Source organism: Corythoichthys intestinalis, chromosome 19 (assembly GCF_030265065.1).
Source record: "Corythoichthys intestinalis isolate RoL2023-P3 chromosome 19, ASM3026506v1, whole genome shotgun sequence".
In the NCBI taxonomy this organism is placed as follows: Eukaryota; Metazoa; Chordata; class Actinopteri; order Syngnathiformes; family Syngnathidae; genus Corythoichthys; species Corythoichthys intestinalis.
In genome coordinates, this window is record NC_080413.1 from 36,867,933 (window position 1) to 36,885,064 (window position 17,132).

Here is a 17,132-nt window from a genome sequence, read left to right on the forward strand (position 1 = left end):
TCGCCAAAACACCGAATTCGGAAAATGACTGATAACTCCCTCATACAACGTTCAATCTATTTTAAATCTGGCATGTGTGTGAGGTATACCAGCCTGAGCAGGACTGGATTGAAAATTTACCATTTGTGCCTGGCGCCTCCTAGTGGGAACAGGAAATGCCCTTTTTTACGGGACACACTCCTCCTCTAAAGGGAAAAAATCAATCTACCTCAAACCTGCATAAGGGAAACCTTAAGACCTGTCTTCAGGTGCCTGATGAAAAATATTGAAGTTTCGTTGAAGCGGAGGGGTCCAAACAGGAAAGTGAAAATGACTGTCAACAATTTTTCTCTCCAAAAACTTTAAACAGTCATAACTCGGCAGATATACAAGATATCTGCGCCAAACTTCCCGTGCTTGTTGAGAGTCATACCCTGAAGGGCCTTGTAGGGGTCATTTGCATCAACCCTACAGCGCCAACTAGTGGCGATAGAAAGTCACTCGTTTTTCCAAAACATGTCCAGTTCTTTTCATGTTGGTCATTGTAGTTTCAAGACCTATTAAAATACTTTTTTACGGCCCATGTCCACGTGTCTCTGTCTGTTGCCGTGACGACCCTTTGTTCGCCATTTAAAGGAAATATTTTTTTTCAGAGACTCAGGGAGCTTATAGAGCCACAATAGTTGGCACACTTGGTCGAATTGGCCCAGTTAGAAGATTAATTTTGGTTTTGAATAAGGGCTTGGCTGCACAGCTCAGTAGTGGCTCCTTTTTTGTAGTACTCTCTCCAATAGGGGTTTTTATCTCTTGGGTGTGGGAATGTAAATAGGCGACTTTCGAGCATGTTAGGTTCTAATGAGATGATTAGAGAGGAGGATCTGCCACCACCCTGACCTGCACACAGTCCGAGTTGCGTGACGTCCGAGTTGCGCTAGATTGCGAGGGCCCGTTCAGTCCTGCTTGCAGGCCTAGTTAATATTGTAATGCTTACTTGGCGGCGAAAAATTAAGACACGGAAGTCGTGGTATTTTTCTCCCTCTTTTTACTCTGCTTACCACCAGCAACACCAACAAAACAATAACTCCGCCCCCAAAGAAAAAGAGGCAAATATATACACAGGCGGCAATCTAGTCCAGATGACGCACACCGGGTGCACCAATAAGAACCTCGCGTTGATGTGTCAATCACGGTGCCGCCGCCAGACCCCGGTGACGCTACAAAATTCTGTCCGAACAAGCTTAACAGAATCCACACCGTGCCATCAAGCATATGAATATGTAATTTTTTTCTCCGCAGTGACAAAAACAGCTGTCTGTGGCCCCAGTAGGTAGGCTACATATGGAACAATGAAATTAACAGTTCACCTGCTGTGGCCTGAACGCAGTCTTCCTCCTGGTGCGCATGGACTTGAATTGCGTGCCCGCTTGTGCATAATCAAATATCTCAAGTGGGATTCCTTCAGAGGCTATTGTCATGAGGTTTTGGACTTCTGCCTCGGACAGACGACTTAGTTCGGACACTCAGTTGCCTTGACATTTTTCCGAGTAAGGCCGACGACGTCATGCATTAAGAGAGACAATAGCAAATTAATATGCTCACTCGCCACCCTGTGGTCTGGGGTGTGAATTGCAACCTGTCAAAATGACAGATGAACTTCAGTTTTTTCCGTCACCGTTTTGAAAAACCAGTCAACGACGGAAAATATTCGGTTAACGCGACCCCTGGTCAGGATTCATAACTCTTGACAACACCCCAAGGCTGCCTAATCATATTGACTGACCACAGTTCTATCCTGGTGGCAGGCGTATTGAGCCCAGTTTTAACCTACAACCACTCACATGTCACCACTAGACCTTCCTTGTAAATAAAGTCTTGACAGAAGAAGGTGCACAGAGCACGTCTTTCGGTGATTACTAAAATGGCATTGTGATAAAAGTTAGAACCACTCATTTGCTCTTAGAAACGTATAAATACGTTCTATTTTTAAATGCTTCATTGTTCCAAAAACGTATTTATACGTCTTTTGCGTTTTTTTTTGTTTTTTTTTTTAAATAAGAAGCATATATAGCTTCCGCTCTATCTGAGAAACAAAGAAAAAAGCTCCAAACCCATTTTAAAAGCAATAAAACTGGCCACTGGAGGGCAGTAGCGCATTTTGTAAGACCAGGCAACCAGATTCAACAGCAATGAATGGCCGGGCAGTATGGTCGGAGCGCTGGCGGCATGATGCCAGGCGGCGCCCCGACCGAACAAAACAACCGAGAGGACGCCAGGGAGGCCAGGCGCTGGACGACCAAGCAAAACGAGTGGGACCCCCAGTGCAGCGGCTCGCCGAGCAGACCCCGCATAAACGCAAAAATAATCCATCTTTGTGAGACAGACAACGATGAGGGAAAAGTTTCCACGGCTGACGTGGCGACAACGGCGTCATCTCGGCGTCAAACCGTCATCTCTCAGTAGTCATGTGTGAATAAGTTGTTACTTTGCTATCAAAGGTTCTATTTGTTTGGTTGTTCATGGTATTTAGTAAAAGGAAAACATTATTCAGATGTTTGGGATGTAACTAATGCAAAAAATAGCTTTGTTAAAGTCAAAGTTATGTTTGAAATGTATGCGTTTACAAAAAGCTCATTTTCTCCGTTTTTTCATCAGAAATTGGAAAATTGCTCAAATTAAGCTATTTTCTAATGATGATTTCTAAAGAATGGAAAAAGATATGAACTTACTTTTTTTTCTGCTGAAAGAAGAGACTCTAATATTTCTTTTGGTGGGTTCCATGTTTATATAGCAATAGAACAGAATTTTCTGTGGGCCTTGCAAAATCAGTCAAAATCTAGAAAAACGGCCGGGAGCGAAGGCCCTTGCTCTGGTGAAAATGGCTGGGAGTGAATGAGTTAATAGGTTCTGATGACTACTTGCAGAATATAAAGGTTTTGGCAACATACTTTCTTACATTCTTTGAGGTCTTTACCTACCAAGTTGGCTTCAGGAGCTGTGTAATTTGGTTAACTATCTGTTAGCCACATCGGCAAGGTGTGTTTACTTTGCACCATTGTCTGGAGCGAGACGCAGAAAAGCCTTCAGGGCACAATTATTTCCCAATTCAACATTTTGAAATGACATCAGCTATCAGTGACATATGATCACTTGGATTTAACCCTGGGCAATAAAACGATAATTATCGTCATATAATTTTTGTCCACATAAATAATAATAACATTCGATAAATGTCGATTTAAACTGTAAGTACACCATCCGAACACCGGAGAAAGGGGGGGCGCTGATGCGACGTGAACGCTAGCTCTAAGAGGGTATTCAGTACAGGACAGAACATGGCATAACATTACATTAAACCCTGATACTGTGAACAGACTTGTTTTTCTGGCCTGTAACCTTTAAAGCAATGGCTATCATGTTTATTTATTTGCAACATTTTTTGAACTGAACATTTCCTTTTGCCTATTTTGTTGATGTTTTTAGACACCTTAAGACTTCATGCACAAAAGGCTTTAACGTGTTGCTGAGTGAAATTTGAAATGAGTGTCTATTGTTATTTAATTTTGGGGGATCGCATGTCTACCTCAGATTTTGTGCAATGTTGTGCATTATGATTACCTCATGTGCAATGTTCTGCATTCTGTTAACTTTTAATTTTGTGCAATGTTCCTCATATTTGTGAAACGCTGCGTCGTAGTTTGTCACCATGCATCTTTGTTCTGACATTAAATGTTGGTTAAAGCAGCATCTCGTTTTGGCAACTTTCACTCAGGGGAAAAATCTGACTTCAAAATTTTTATCGTGATGACAATTTTTGTCATATAGCCCAGGCCTGCTCTAGATTCAAAACACTGACTTCGCCTTTCCAACATGATTCAAAACAATTCTTTAAAAAAACATCTAGCATTAATGTTAATACTAATATATATATAATAGTATTATAATAATTATAATACTCAATACCAATCAGATTTTTTTTATATATATATATATATATATAAAGGGTGTCATATGAAAGCTGTTCTTAATGTAGAATCTGAATTCTGAAGTATGTGGGATTAACTCCAGAAATCATTATTTATATGACGAACATAACTTGCTTTTATTTTGAAATGTGCACCGGACGCACGTTCACTAAACCGCTAAATGTAAGCTTTACACTTCACGAAAAAAGAACTTTTTGTCATTGGATGTGGTGTCAATAAGAGATTTTTTCTTTTGCAAATGTTGTTAACCAGCAATTTTTCATGTTAGAAGTTTAATCTTTTAACCGCAAGTTTGCATTTTGGAGAAGACTGCCAATGTTTTATAGCAGGCTAAAGTAGGTTGTCTTTTTTTCCCCATTAGCCTCAATGTAGCAATCCTAACGTTTACAGTCTTTAATATAGATGTGTTTCCTTATTTTGTTTGTCTGAGCTTTAATTCTACCAATGATGATGATGTTGATGACCAATAAATATCTGTGAAAGGAACTGGAGTCTCATATGCCATCAACACGCACGCAGAAATGTATGCACGCACGCGGCCATAAAACGCAGCCGTGAAAATTACCGCCCTCATTTTTATTTACCGTGCAATAAATGGACTCACTGCATTTCGTGACAGGCTTAACAACTTCAATAAAACATGTAGTTAGTTAGTTAGTTAGTTAGTTAGCTAGTTAGATGGACTTACGATCTGCCAGCTTGTTGCCTCCTGACGTCTTCCAAAATTACAACTGAGTGACGGTGCTTTAGGTGTTCATTCACAGCCCACGTGCAGCCTGATATGCAAACTTGGAATTGAAGAGACAGGACACAACAGTGTACCCTCATTTTTTTAGTTGAAATTAGTCAATGTTTTGGCCACTCTGGTGCGCATTTTTGTCTTTGTGTCGCTTTCCCTGCTTGCATACCGAGCGTCCGACATTCTCAACTCTACACGCATATATTTTTTAACCCCTCAATAACAGTCGACGGGATGTTGTGCTCGTTGACGCATTTACGTCATCGATGACGTCGACTAGTCGGGAAAGCTCTAGTTTCAAGATCAAATTATTACTCATAATAACGTTTAAGAACGACAAGCCTTTCTATCCGTGGATCCCTTTAAGGAAATTTTAAAGGACCATGTGTACAGTGTACTATGCAAGAAAACGGACCCAACCCTGTTGTTCAGTCGTAGTTGGTATATCAATTTAAAATGGCTTCCCTTATGGGAACTTCATATTTAGAGTCCACAGATCAATGTACCCATGACGGAATGAAGACAAATAGAAACACACACACCAGACAGAGAGTGAAAAACATGATGCCGTCGGTGCATTGTCAGGTCAGAATCATAAGAAGTTACAGTACACCAAACCCAGTGCATATACGGACAGTCATAAAACAGGAAGGCACTAAATTGCAGACTAGTTATTTTTTTGTGAGAATGTACTCAAAAGGTTTTAATTCTAATGATTATAATCTGGCAAATGTCTCCAATACATCTTCCCAATGGCAAGTGCATATGACCTGTCAAGCAATGCAGTGCATATACAAGCTGAATTTAATGTATAAATGAATACACAGAAACACAGAACAGCCATGCTATTTTTGGAAGAGAGAATCCCCTCCCCTCCTAGTTTGTAATAAGCCTACCTCACACTGACTGCATGCTGCAATGGAATTAAAAATTGATCAAAAAGACCCTTAGGTCTGCACTGCAGTCTCAGACCAAATGTGGTATTTGCAGACATAAGTTTGGCCGTGCAGTTTTTATTTTTAAAGGAAAAGTAATGACCATACTCCGAGATAATGAGGATGCGGTGGAAGACAAAACTACGCTTTTGGGATAAAAGCTGTCAATGGGACCAATCTAGTTATATTTTTAAGAAATAATAACAAATTCACAAACCCTTTGAGAGGAAGTGTTTGTTTTTTTTGTCTAAGTTAACGGGAATATACAACACAAACACATCATTACTCATCACAAAATCACACAGCAAGGCTTCATCCAAGTATTCAGCCTATTCCAGCAGTGATTCAAGCTTTCCTCAGTCCATTAGAGTCCTTCATTCTCTTATATTCAAGGACTTAATCTGTCTTGAAACGCCACAGAACTCTTGTGAAGGAGCACAGGATAAGTAGTCACACTCTGTCATGGGCTTGGCGGACAAAAGATGGTGCCTGTGCTATCTATGTGTGTGTTGACAATGGTGCAAGAAGGCCACAGAAATAAGATGATGGCCCTAAAAAAATGACCCAATCTGTCCATCTCTCATTAAACCACACAGGGCCATATTTCAACCATATTTGGACAATCAGAGGCAGGTCATTTTTTTATATGGTGCCAGTTGTGTCCTCAGTATAAATAAAATTTTCACTAAAGTTGGACAAATACTCATTGAACTTATTATTTTGTGCATTATCAATTGTCGTCTATAAAAAATTTAAGGTTGAAGGCTCCTAATTATATTTTTTAGGGGTGAATCTATCGATTAATTAAGAAATCGATTAATCTATCAATTATTTAATTCAAATACTCGGGTAATCGGATTAGGAACATTTAATGTGTTGCAGAATACATTTTAGGAGATGTAAAACAAAGGCTTGCTTAGACTGCACTTTAAAAATCAGTCATTAATTAATGAGTATTAGTTACAAATACAAGATAAAATTTCCAAGTGTTTTTTTCAAACCATGCGGAACTGCATATTGATTTCACAAAATCAATAAATGAATTTTCAAATAAACTAAAACACCTGAACTTAGCTTCAAACAATATAAAAAAAATGAACGAATGAGGGTCGAATTACAACAAAAGAACAATTGGCTAACTTGCATAGCAAAAGTCTGATAGATTTAATGCTATAAAATGCTAACTTTTTTTTTTTTACAATGCTCTTAACAAATCGTTTGAATTTATATTCCCACAAAAAAAAAAAAAAAAAAAAAGCCAAATATACTTCTAAACTAAATTACGAATGCATACACAACAATATTAGGTCAAACAAAAACTTACAACTCAATGATGGTCTTAACAGGGAGCAGCTGGAGCCAGCTATTTTATGTCATATTCACTCTTGCCACTGGAGGGGAGTGTATCCACCCAAATCAATAAAACTAAATGAAAACATTTTTAAAACAAACAATTACAACGCCACTCTAATTAATCGAATCCTCAAAGCAGCAAAATCTGATTTTTCTTTTTGTGAATTGAATAACATGAGGTAATCGATTAATCTTTGCAGCATTATTTTTTAATTTTTTTATTTAATTTACTCCTGGTAAAAGGTTGTTATGGAATTTTGCTATGTCCACAGTATGTTTCGTTAAAACTGAGTCGATATAAAAACTAATATAGGGAGAAAATTTTTAAAGATTATTTATGATTTTATTTTCCTGGATAAACTAGCTTTAATTATGTGCTGTTTTAAAGTAAAAAAAAAAAAAAACTAATAAATAAAGGTTTTCTGTTAATCCCCAGTGTCACTGTTAACTGTCAAATTGTGTTAGTGTCCCTTAAAGAAAATTCCCCATTTATTAATGACATCCCTCTCCTGCGATAAACATTACACCAGTGGTGGGAAATTCAACTGTGCTAAGCAATTCTATTTTTTATTTAATAAAAAAAAATTTTTTATCAGATTTTGCAGTTTTATAAAATACATTCAGTGTGGTTATTCATAATGTGTCCCCTGTATTAAAGTTGTACAGCAAAACAAAAATTGAATTGAATCGTTTCAAAAGGTTTATTTGTAAAATTATAGATTACTCATCAAGTATCCATCCAAAGTCATGTTAGCTATTGTGCTAGTAAAGCTAGGCTGAGGGCTAACTTAAGCACAAAATGTTCACTCTGTTACGTCCAAATGGCACCCTGTTAAAAAAAATGGCCCAGGCACCATCTGAGAGCACAACATTGCACAGCCTGGACATTAAGTTTTCTATTAATTTCGGCATGTTAATATACATTCATAATTACTGTATTTTTCATACTATAGATTGCGCTTTTTTGACTGGGTCTATGAGTTCTACTCAGGTACGACGTATATGATGTTAAAATACATTTTACGTTGACAATGACCAATTGGAACTTTGAATTGAGCATATATTTACATTGCATATATATTTATCATACTAGGATTAAAATGATTAGAAAGCATTGCTGTTTTTGTCAACAATGACGATAACGAAAATATTTTGTCGACGAACCATTTTTTCATGACGATGACATAGCTAAAAACGTGGCTCGGGAGATTAGAATACAACGGGTCAAATGTCAGTTTCCGTCTGATGAGACGACAATGAGACGAATATGCAACATCGTTTATGTCATATGTTCACAATGTGTGACATTTTCACATTGTACGTGGAATACATCAGCTTGCATAGTAGCAGTGTTTGGGTCGTGTCACTCATGTGATATATACTGCAACTCTCCCTTACTCCCCTCACCGGAGTTTAGGATGCGTCTAAAGCTAGGCTGCGCTACATGTTAAACGTCTGTGCTGTGTGATCATCAGATGCTAAATGTAACTCCTAGCGTTAGCATAGCATTCACACTCACATTGTTAAGCTACACATAGTACCAACACACATCTGGACATTCGTGAATTGTCTCTGGAATCGAGCGAATACATATGTGAGCCCTGAGTGAAGAACGAAAGATACGTAAATGCATTGTAGGCAAGATAGACGACAACTTCATGACTGCAACGAAGTAAGCACTGATGCGCCTGCGCAGAATTGGACAAAATTGCATCGATCGTGCACATTTGGAAGCTAAATCAAGTATATAATTATCGGATTACATTATCGGTTGAATTTTTTCATATCTGGATTATCTGTGTGACGTCATAATTGCCCTTATCGGCCAATAATTATCAGTTACCGATATTATTGTTTATCTTTAGTAAATGCTATAGGTAGCTACTTGCTACCTACCTCTTAATCTTACCTTGAGCACACATATCAGTGTGAAGAAGATGACTGCAAACTGAAATTTGAGGTTTAAAAATTCTAATGGCCTTCCTAATGAGCAGAGGAGTCCTTTTAAAACTTCCACTTATCCTATTAATGAATCCAAGAGGAATTCCTTTAGATGGCATTAGTGGTTCCCCGGGGGAGAACTAAACCTGGGGTGAAGGGGGCCCCTCCACTTCATTCCTTTCTCTGCTGGCCATTCACTTCCTCTCACTGTCTTGTTTTGCACATTTTAACAACGAAAACAGGTTACCTCCTGCTATCATAGGTTGAGAGAGATTATCTATGCATCTGATCCATTACTATTTTCATTTGTCATTCATGTCAGACCAGCATCTATAAAGTCAGCATGTTCAGACTGGCCACACACACTAAATGCTAGTTTAAAAAAAAAAAAAAAAAAAAAAAACACCTCAAAAAAAAGGAAAAAACGGAAGCAGGCATTGAATTACACAGAGCTGACTGACTGGTGGGAGTGTTCATGGCTTAGGTCATGGAAGGACAGGGAGTACGAGGTCTGGGATTGGAGCCAAAGCCACGTGGTACAGAGCAGATGCACCACAAAGAGAGTACAGATGACATAAAAGTTAACATAAAATTCAAGCGCTTATGTTTTGGAAATAGCTTCAGGCCCCTTAGAAAAGGAAAACTGACAAACAGTATAATAATGTTAACACGTTTAGTGACTCCAATCGTATTTAAAGAAAAAAAAAATATATATATATATAACCCATGACATCATGCAGCACACCACAGTGTTATTTCAACATGAAAACAACTTCATAGAACATACGTTTGATTGAAAACACAGAAAAAACAGTCAATTGTTTACACTAGTGCAATTTGTCATTATGTTTAATCAGTGAAAGCCTTTAATCATCTCATGTGGGACTGGAACTCATTTTAAACGTGCCACAATGTAATTCTGGCCGGATCAGAGTGTCACGCACTATGGGGGGTTTAAGCAATAAGCAGCAATGTCAAAAACAGTCCTTCACAAACGATATGATGAGATAAAATAGGCTATGAAAGGCAACAAAACTTGCCAGAGTTGATATGGCCAGATTTCATCTACAATATGGATCACTGTTCCATGTAGTTGGAGCAGTTGCACACTACTTCTACTTACAATAAAGAAATAAACTTAAGTATTTTCAAGAAACGATGCCCTAATTCCTTTTACAGTGGAATGAAAAAGTATTTGAACCTTTTGTAATGTCTCATATTTCTGCATAAAATCACCATCAAATGTGATCTGATCTTTGTCAAAATCACACAGATGTAAAAACAGTGTCTGCTTCAACTAAAACCACCCAAACACTTTTCGGTTTTCATATTTTAATTAGGATAGCATGCAAACAATGACAGAAGTGGGGAAAAGTGAACCCTCAGCCTAAGGAGACTGAAAGAGCAATTGAAACCATTTTTTACCAAACAATTTAAGTCAGGTGTGTGCCAAATCACTGATCAGTGTTTTAAGACTGCCCTGCCCACTATAAAACACACACCTGGTAAGAATTGTCATGATGAGAAGCATTGTCTGATGTGCATCATGGCTCAGTCAAAAGAGCTGTCTGAAGACCTACGATCAAGGATTGTTTATTTGTATAAAGCTGGGAAAGTATACAAAACCATCTCTAAAAGTCTGGATGTTCATCACTCGACAGTCAGAGAAGTTGTCTACAAATGAAAATAGTTTGGCACTGTTGCTTCACTCCCAAGGAGTGGCCGTCCACCAACGATGATGACTAGAGTTCAGTGCAGAATACTCAGAGAGGTAAAAAAGAACCCGAGAGTGTTTGCTAAAGACTTACAGAAATCATTGGCACAGTCCAATATCTCTGTGCACACATCAAATATATGTAAAACTATAACTGATGAAACCAAGGGTGAATTGTTTGGGAGTAACACACAACGTCATGTGTGGAGGAAAGATGGAACAGCTCACCAACATCTAGGGGTGCAACGGTTCAGTTAGCCCACGGTTCGGTTTGAACCTCGGTTTTGGGATCACGGTTTTGGTTCGGTTTTGGTTTGCGTATTCCTTTTTTTTTTTTTTTCTCCTTATTTTTTAACTGCCTTTATTTTGCTTTTAAAAAAATGAAATAAACACTTAAAATGTAAACATTTTCGACTGTTAAAATGCCTGTTAGCTCTTTGGCTAGTGTAGTGACTGACTACTGAAATACACACACAGTAGTAAAAAAGTTACTTGGCAAAGTAACTGGTGATACCTTTCATGTTTTTTTTTTCTTCATTTATAAAAAACAAAACAAAACAAAAGCAAACCAAAAACATAGTAACCTTTGCTATGTTTGGAGGTCATTTAATGTTGTGAATCAACTGTTAAAGTTGATAAAATTGCTCCCGTTTTTGCATTAGTTCCCTTCGGTCTACTTTCGACAAGTGAAAATTTTAAAACTGTTTCATCCTTTAAAGATAGAATTAAGTCAAGAAATTGCCGATTTAGGAGTATTTTAGATAAAAAGTTGCTTAGGTTCACTCGTAAGGTTTACTACAACAGAGCCTTTCTGAGAAGTTTACTGCTCTAAAATGGCGGCTGTTTACTAACGCTACCGAGTCTGTCATTTCGCATGTAGTTCTATATGCATGAGACATCTAGGCGTAGATTGTATGTTGTCGGCTAAGTCAGATAATATTGGAGCCACCTAGCCTAGCATCGGGTTTGCTACAGCGTCTCAACAAACACTCTTCCCTCTCCGAGTCTCTGACTTTTCTCGCGTCATTCAAGCAACGCGTTGTCTCATTGCAGAAATGGTGACCAAATCCGAACGGATGAAAAAAAAAAAATGTGATGCACGAAAAACGTGCAGATTTTGAACGTAGTGTACAGCGTACGCATTCAAAAATGAGTGCTCACTTGTACAAATTACGACGAGACGTACAATTTGGCAGGTATGAACTATAGCGGACGGTCACAGTTAGGTAGTAGCACTCTGTAGCACGGGACGTCCAACTTCCAACTATCAGTGGTCAGGGCGAAACTATGTGCTTAAGCGAAATCATCTTCGATGGCTTTGCGTGCCATTTCATAAATGTCGGGGATTACCTTGTTGGAGAAATATGTCCGCGAGGGAACAATGTAATGCGGTCAAGCGTTGCAAATAAATTAACGAAGCCCGCCGTGTGTTTTCACTGGTGTCATCTTCGGGGTTGTCCTACCCTGTGAAAGTGATAGCTGTTGGTGATGCTGGCTGAGGTGCCGGAGTCATGTTATAAAAGTGTTGCCATTAGCATGGGGAACAAGCACTGAGCAATGCTTGCATTTTTTTCTTCATTATTTTCTCTCCCTGCGCATTGTAATCCACGGGGAAACTAAAATGTTGCCACACCGCTGATTTGAAAGAAGCCGGTGCTTCCTCAAAATTTGGTTTCTCCACTCCTCCGCTCGCCATAGCTATTTGTTTTCTTTCTTGTTTCACTTTCACTTCGCTCGTAAGCGAGAGAGGGCGTTACTCGGCTTCTATTACACAGGTGCTTGACAGCGATCAGACATTTACTTGCGGGGCGGGAATTTCTCCACAGCGGTGCTTCACGTCACACACAGGCACACAGAGCTTGATCAATTCATTCCATAAGCGTTCGGAATACATTAATTGCAAAACCGAAAAGGCGCGGTTCATAAAGGCGTATTGAACCGTGCAGGGCGAACCGAACGGTTCGGCTTTGAACCGCAAACCGTTGCACCGCTACCAACATCAACACCTCATCCCCACCGTGAAGCATGGTGGTGGGAGCATCATGATTTGGGGCCGTTTTGCTACCTCATGGCCTGGAGAACTTGCAATCATTAATGGACAAATGAATTCAAAAGTTAATCAGGATGTTTTGCAGGAAAACCTGAGGTCGTCTGTCAGACAATTGAAGCTAAAAAGAGGATGGATGCTGCAACAACATGCAGAACAAAATGCACGTATCGGAGTGGCCAAGACAAAGATGGCCAAAAGCATAGCTGTCCTAAGAAGCCTGATTTAGAATTTCCCTAAAAAACAGAGCGGTGAGCTTGAGGGTTTCACTTTCACATTCAATGTTTTTTGAGAACACCGTCAATTGCGGCAGAGAGTAGGCGTTTTTTGTTGAATAAGTTGTGAAATAAATGATAAAAACGTGGCGAAGCTGGCGATTTCTTTGGAGATGTTACCACAATAAGAATTGTCGGCTTATACTGGCGAACGATCATCGGAGGAGGACCGTGGAGATGTATTGTTAAGGCATTTCACAGATGCCCACCCCACGCTCAAATTTTTCTGTAATTTGCATCTTCATTTAGAAGGTAAGCGTCTGCGGTGCTGCCATGTCGTCGTATTTCGAGCATGTCGTCGGATGTAAAAACATATGGCGAGTCAAATTTTACGTTGGATGTCGAAAAGATCGTATTTCGAAGTGATCGTATGTCGAAGTACTGCTTTATCTTGTAAGTAAAAATTTTTTTTTAACATGTCATCAACATGTTTTGCCCCTCTTCTGCCACAAAAGTCAAACTCCGCCTATGCGTTGAGTAATTTGTCAGCAACAACAACAACAACAAAATCAACAAAATGTTACTGGACGCGCTGTTGCGAGTAAAAAAAAAAAAAATACTCGCACTGGCTCCAATTTCAGTCGCTAAATGCTACCATTTGGTTGCAGTCTGGAGCCCTTAAAGACAAAAAAATCATCATCATATCGGATTGGGGTCATTTCAAGCTGCGATCTGAACATAGCCTATGTTGACATGTTTTTTTCCTTTCAAAAATAATGCATGGTGACTCATTTAATTGTGGCGCAAACCTTTCTCATGTCACATTAACCTCACTGCATATTACACAAATTGAGTGAAGTGAAACGCTTCTGATTCATCAGTTGTGATAAATCTCACTCAACCGAGGTTATTTCCCTTTGTGGCCTGTGACCCACGCACCGGGGGTTGTGGAGCCCTGCTTAATATCTAATCCCTAAGAAGCCAACATGTAGGATCATTCTGGGAGGAAGAGCGCTGAGATACATATTGATGCCCTGTATTAACCAACTGACTCAGACTAGAACAAAATACAGTCCTCCGCCTGTTAAACCTGGTTTTACACTTACAGAGAGGGTGCGGCAGACATTAAATCCATTTGGGATGAAGCTAATTGAGCAGGAAACAACGCTATTGTTTAGCAACAAGGAAAGAAAAGGTATCAATATTTATTGGGCATTTCTATTTGATGTGGCTGCCACTCCTCGACCTGAAATGCACTTGTAGAAGATACATTCATGAGCATTTTCTCATGTTTTCTGAATGCACTGCCATTTAATCCAAGTTGCATGATCACCATTCAACAATTGACATTCTTAATTCAATTTAAATAGTTTTATGTACGAGACTAGAATACATGAGCATTTCGATAGGTTTTGAAAATACACAAACGTCATAAATGGATTGTCAACGCTCCTAATGGGACTGAATATCGTCGATACCCGGGAGCTAAGGTGATCGCCATCGCCACGCCATGTTGGTGCTGTGGGAGCCTCCATAAAGCAGTCTGGTCTAAAAGGGGGAAGGGAGGGGGTTTCTCTCCGCTGCAGGAAACGGCATGCGTGGGTTAGCAACGGTGCTCCACGCGTGTGACCACGCACTTAAATCACCCTCATTGCCATGTCATTATGTCATATTGTAGCAGTTTAACTGTGCAACTCTCGTTATGATGTTGGCAGTCCGGTGAGCGAGCGGGCGTGCAACATACAGCATGATCTCGCGCCGCGTGGAGCACAGCGAATGCAGCAGCACCGTGGCTTCATCGACAAACAACAAAAGATTGCACAATTCATTGACTAACCTGCGGGTGTTGCTCCGAATATCCGCACCACCGGCACCTTGCTCACGTTTCTTTCCCTGAACTCAGAATAACACACATCCAGGTCTTTAATGGGACTTGCCAGGTAGTAGTCTGCGGTGACGATGCGTACGGCAAACATGATTGCTGCGGCCGCCACGCACTCAGGAGAAGAGGGAAAACAGTTGATGGGAGTCCATTTGAGGCCAAGTCTTCGGCTGCCAGTCCAGAAGAGCCAGCGAGGGTGCTGTCACGTTTTAAAAACTACGACGAAGAGCAGGAGAAGCCCTGTTCTGTCTATGAAAAAGGAAAAAAAATACACGAACAAAGGTTCCGCGGTGCCGACGCGTACTAATATTCAACAATTCAGGTCCACTTATGGTAGAGGAACCGAACTAGACGACGCTACTTGTAATGCTACTCTCTCCCGCTGTCGGCTCCATGTTCTTCAGGGGCTGTCCCGTGATTTTTAGCAGTCCATGGTGTTTTTGTTTTCAGTCAGGAAGACTACCCCCGGCCTTCCGGTATGCGGCTTCTTTCCCTAATCACGCATCGGAACTAGCCCGAGCCGACAGCCCCCTCCATCGGGGCTCCATCCACTTCCTTAAGAGGCGAGGCGACTAGAAAAGCTAGTGCCCTACTGTCAAGGTACAAGTTAGTAACCACAGTACAATACAACTTCCTGTAGTAATTTTCAAAACAAGATAAAGGTGCGCGACATAATGCCATAAAACACGACACTCCTATTGTTTATTTTGAAACGATGTCGTCAGGCAAAAGCGTGTCGGTAGGCGTCTTGTATTTTGTAACCTACGAACATTCTCTAGGTCAGTGGTCTCAAACCGGTCCTCAAAGGGCCGCAGGGGGTACTGGATTTCATTCCAACCAAACGAGACAAATACCTTTTCACCAATCTGGTTTCTTACAAGTGTAATCAGTTGATTGCAATCAGGTGCTGCTTATGTTAGTAGAAACCTCATTGGTTGAAGTGTTTGTGCTGGATCTGTTGGAACAAAAACCAGGACCCACTGCGGCCCTTTGTGGAGTCGGTTTGAGACCGCTGCTCTAGGTACAAGTCTAGTATGCGTTGTCCCTACAAATAACACCATTTAACGCACTTGTTTAAAACAACTTGGGCACACTAGTAAGTGCACGACTGTCTTACCAGTGTCGGACTAGTGTACCAAGTTATTTCAACTGCAGTACATTTTTCCACGGTTGTTTTTGGGCTCCAGACTAACTCCAATGTTGTCACTAATGATACTGTTGGAGCAGGGGCGTCAATAGACCTAATACAGTTCTGGGGGACTGGAGAGCGACCCAAAAAAAAGTTTATAGCACTCCAGGGCCGTTCCTGACCAATTTGGTGCCCTAGGCCAGTGGTAACCAACCTTTTTTGCACCACCGACCGGTGTGATTTGAGTCTTTTTTTCACGGACCGGTATCCTGTCAAATTTTGCACCCTTATAAAATTTTGCACCCAAAGCTTTTGTGGCGGTGAAAAAAGCCCTCTTTTATATTCAGTTGGACTCTCAATGTTATCCAATGGTGCTAAAAAACTATTTACATCATAAACATACATGTGCAACACGGAAATGGAGTAAATTAATGCTTAACGACATGTTGTTAAGTGAGTGGGCTACGTGCAGTTGATGTGTGCACCTAACATGGCAAACGTAAGTTAATATTCCTATCTTTAAAGAAAGTTTGTAGTGTGTACTTTGGAATCGCTGCATTCGCTGTCCTTTTTAACGTTAAGCGCATGCCAACTTTGTCAGAAGACCGGCAATGTGCGGCAGGAAAATACAGCAAATATAAAATAGCATTTGTTTTTAGCCCCGTCGTGTTAAGTGAAGGGGAAAAAAATACAACTCACCCGCTGAATCCGTGGGAGGCCTGAGTTTGTTTCGTTGAGACGAGATGGTCCCGAGATGGGAGAGTGAGAGAAGCTAGCATCACAAATACACAATGTTGGAAATTGTTGTGGAATTGTGGAAAACAGTTTTTAGCGCACTCCTAGCGATGTCAGGATATTCTGAAATGACTTTAATCCAGAACTTCGGTAGAGTTGTTGTCTCAAATGTACGTTTAAGTCACCGTGATTTGCGATCTCTACAAGCTGATATTCCTGTTCCACAGACATGCTCGAATCACTCGGTTTATTCACATACGGGTCACGAATTCACTCCTTCGCAGTTCGTGGGTCTTTAGTGATTGGGAAGTAGCATAAATTTTGTTTTCTTCGAGGTTGTAGGCACATAATCTGGCTCGTCAGGTTCCCTTTTCCTCATAAAAAGTCTGTCCAAAGACGTCTGTTATTCAGTCATTCTAGTGTGGGGGCTAATTATTTCCGGGAAGAAATGTGATTGGCGACGACCTACGTCATACGTTA

General features: G+C 40.2%; 1 protein-coding gene across 2 annotated transcripts in view; it reads right to left on the minus strand.

Annotated features, from left to right (window-relative positions):
* rev3l (REV3 like, DNA directed polymerase zeta catalytic subunit) overlaps positions 1 to 15,384 on the minus strand; it is a 107,118-nt gene extending 91,734 nt beyond the window's left edge. For both annotated transcript variants that reach the window (XM_057822074.1, XM_057822075.1), the window contains exon 1: positions 14,744 to 15,384. In XM_057822074.1, the coding sequence (XP_057678057.1) occupies positions 14,744 to 14,882 (139 nt within the window). In that variant the 5' untranslated portion in view covers positions 14,883 to 15,384. The remainder of the gene's footprint in view (positions 1 to 14,743) is intronic.
* Positions 15,385 to 17,132: the final 1,748 nt, after the last annotated feature.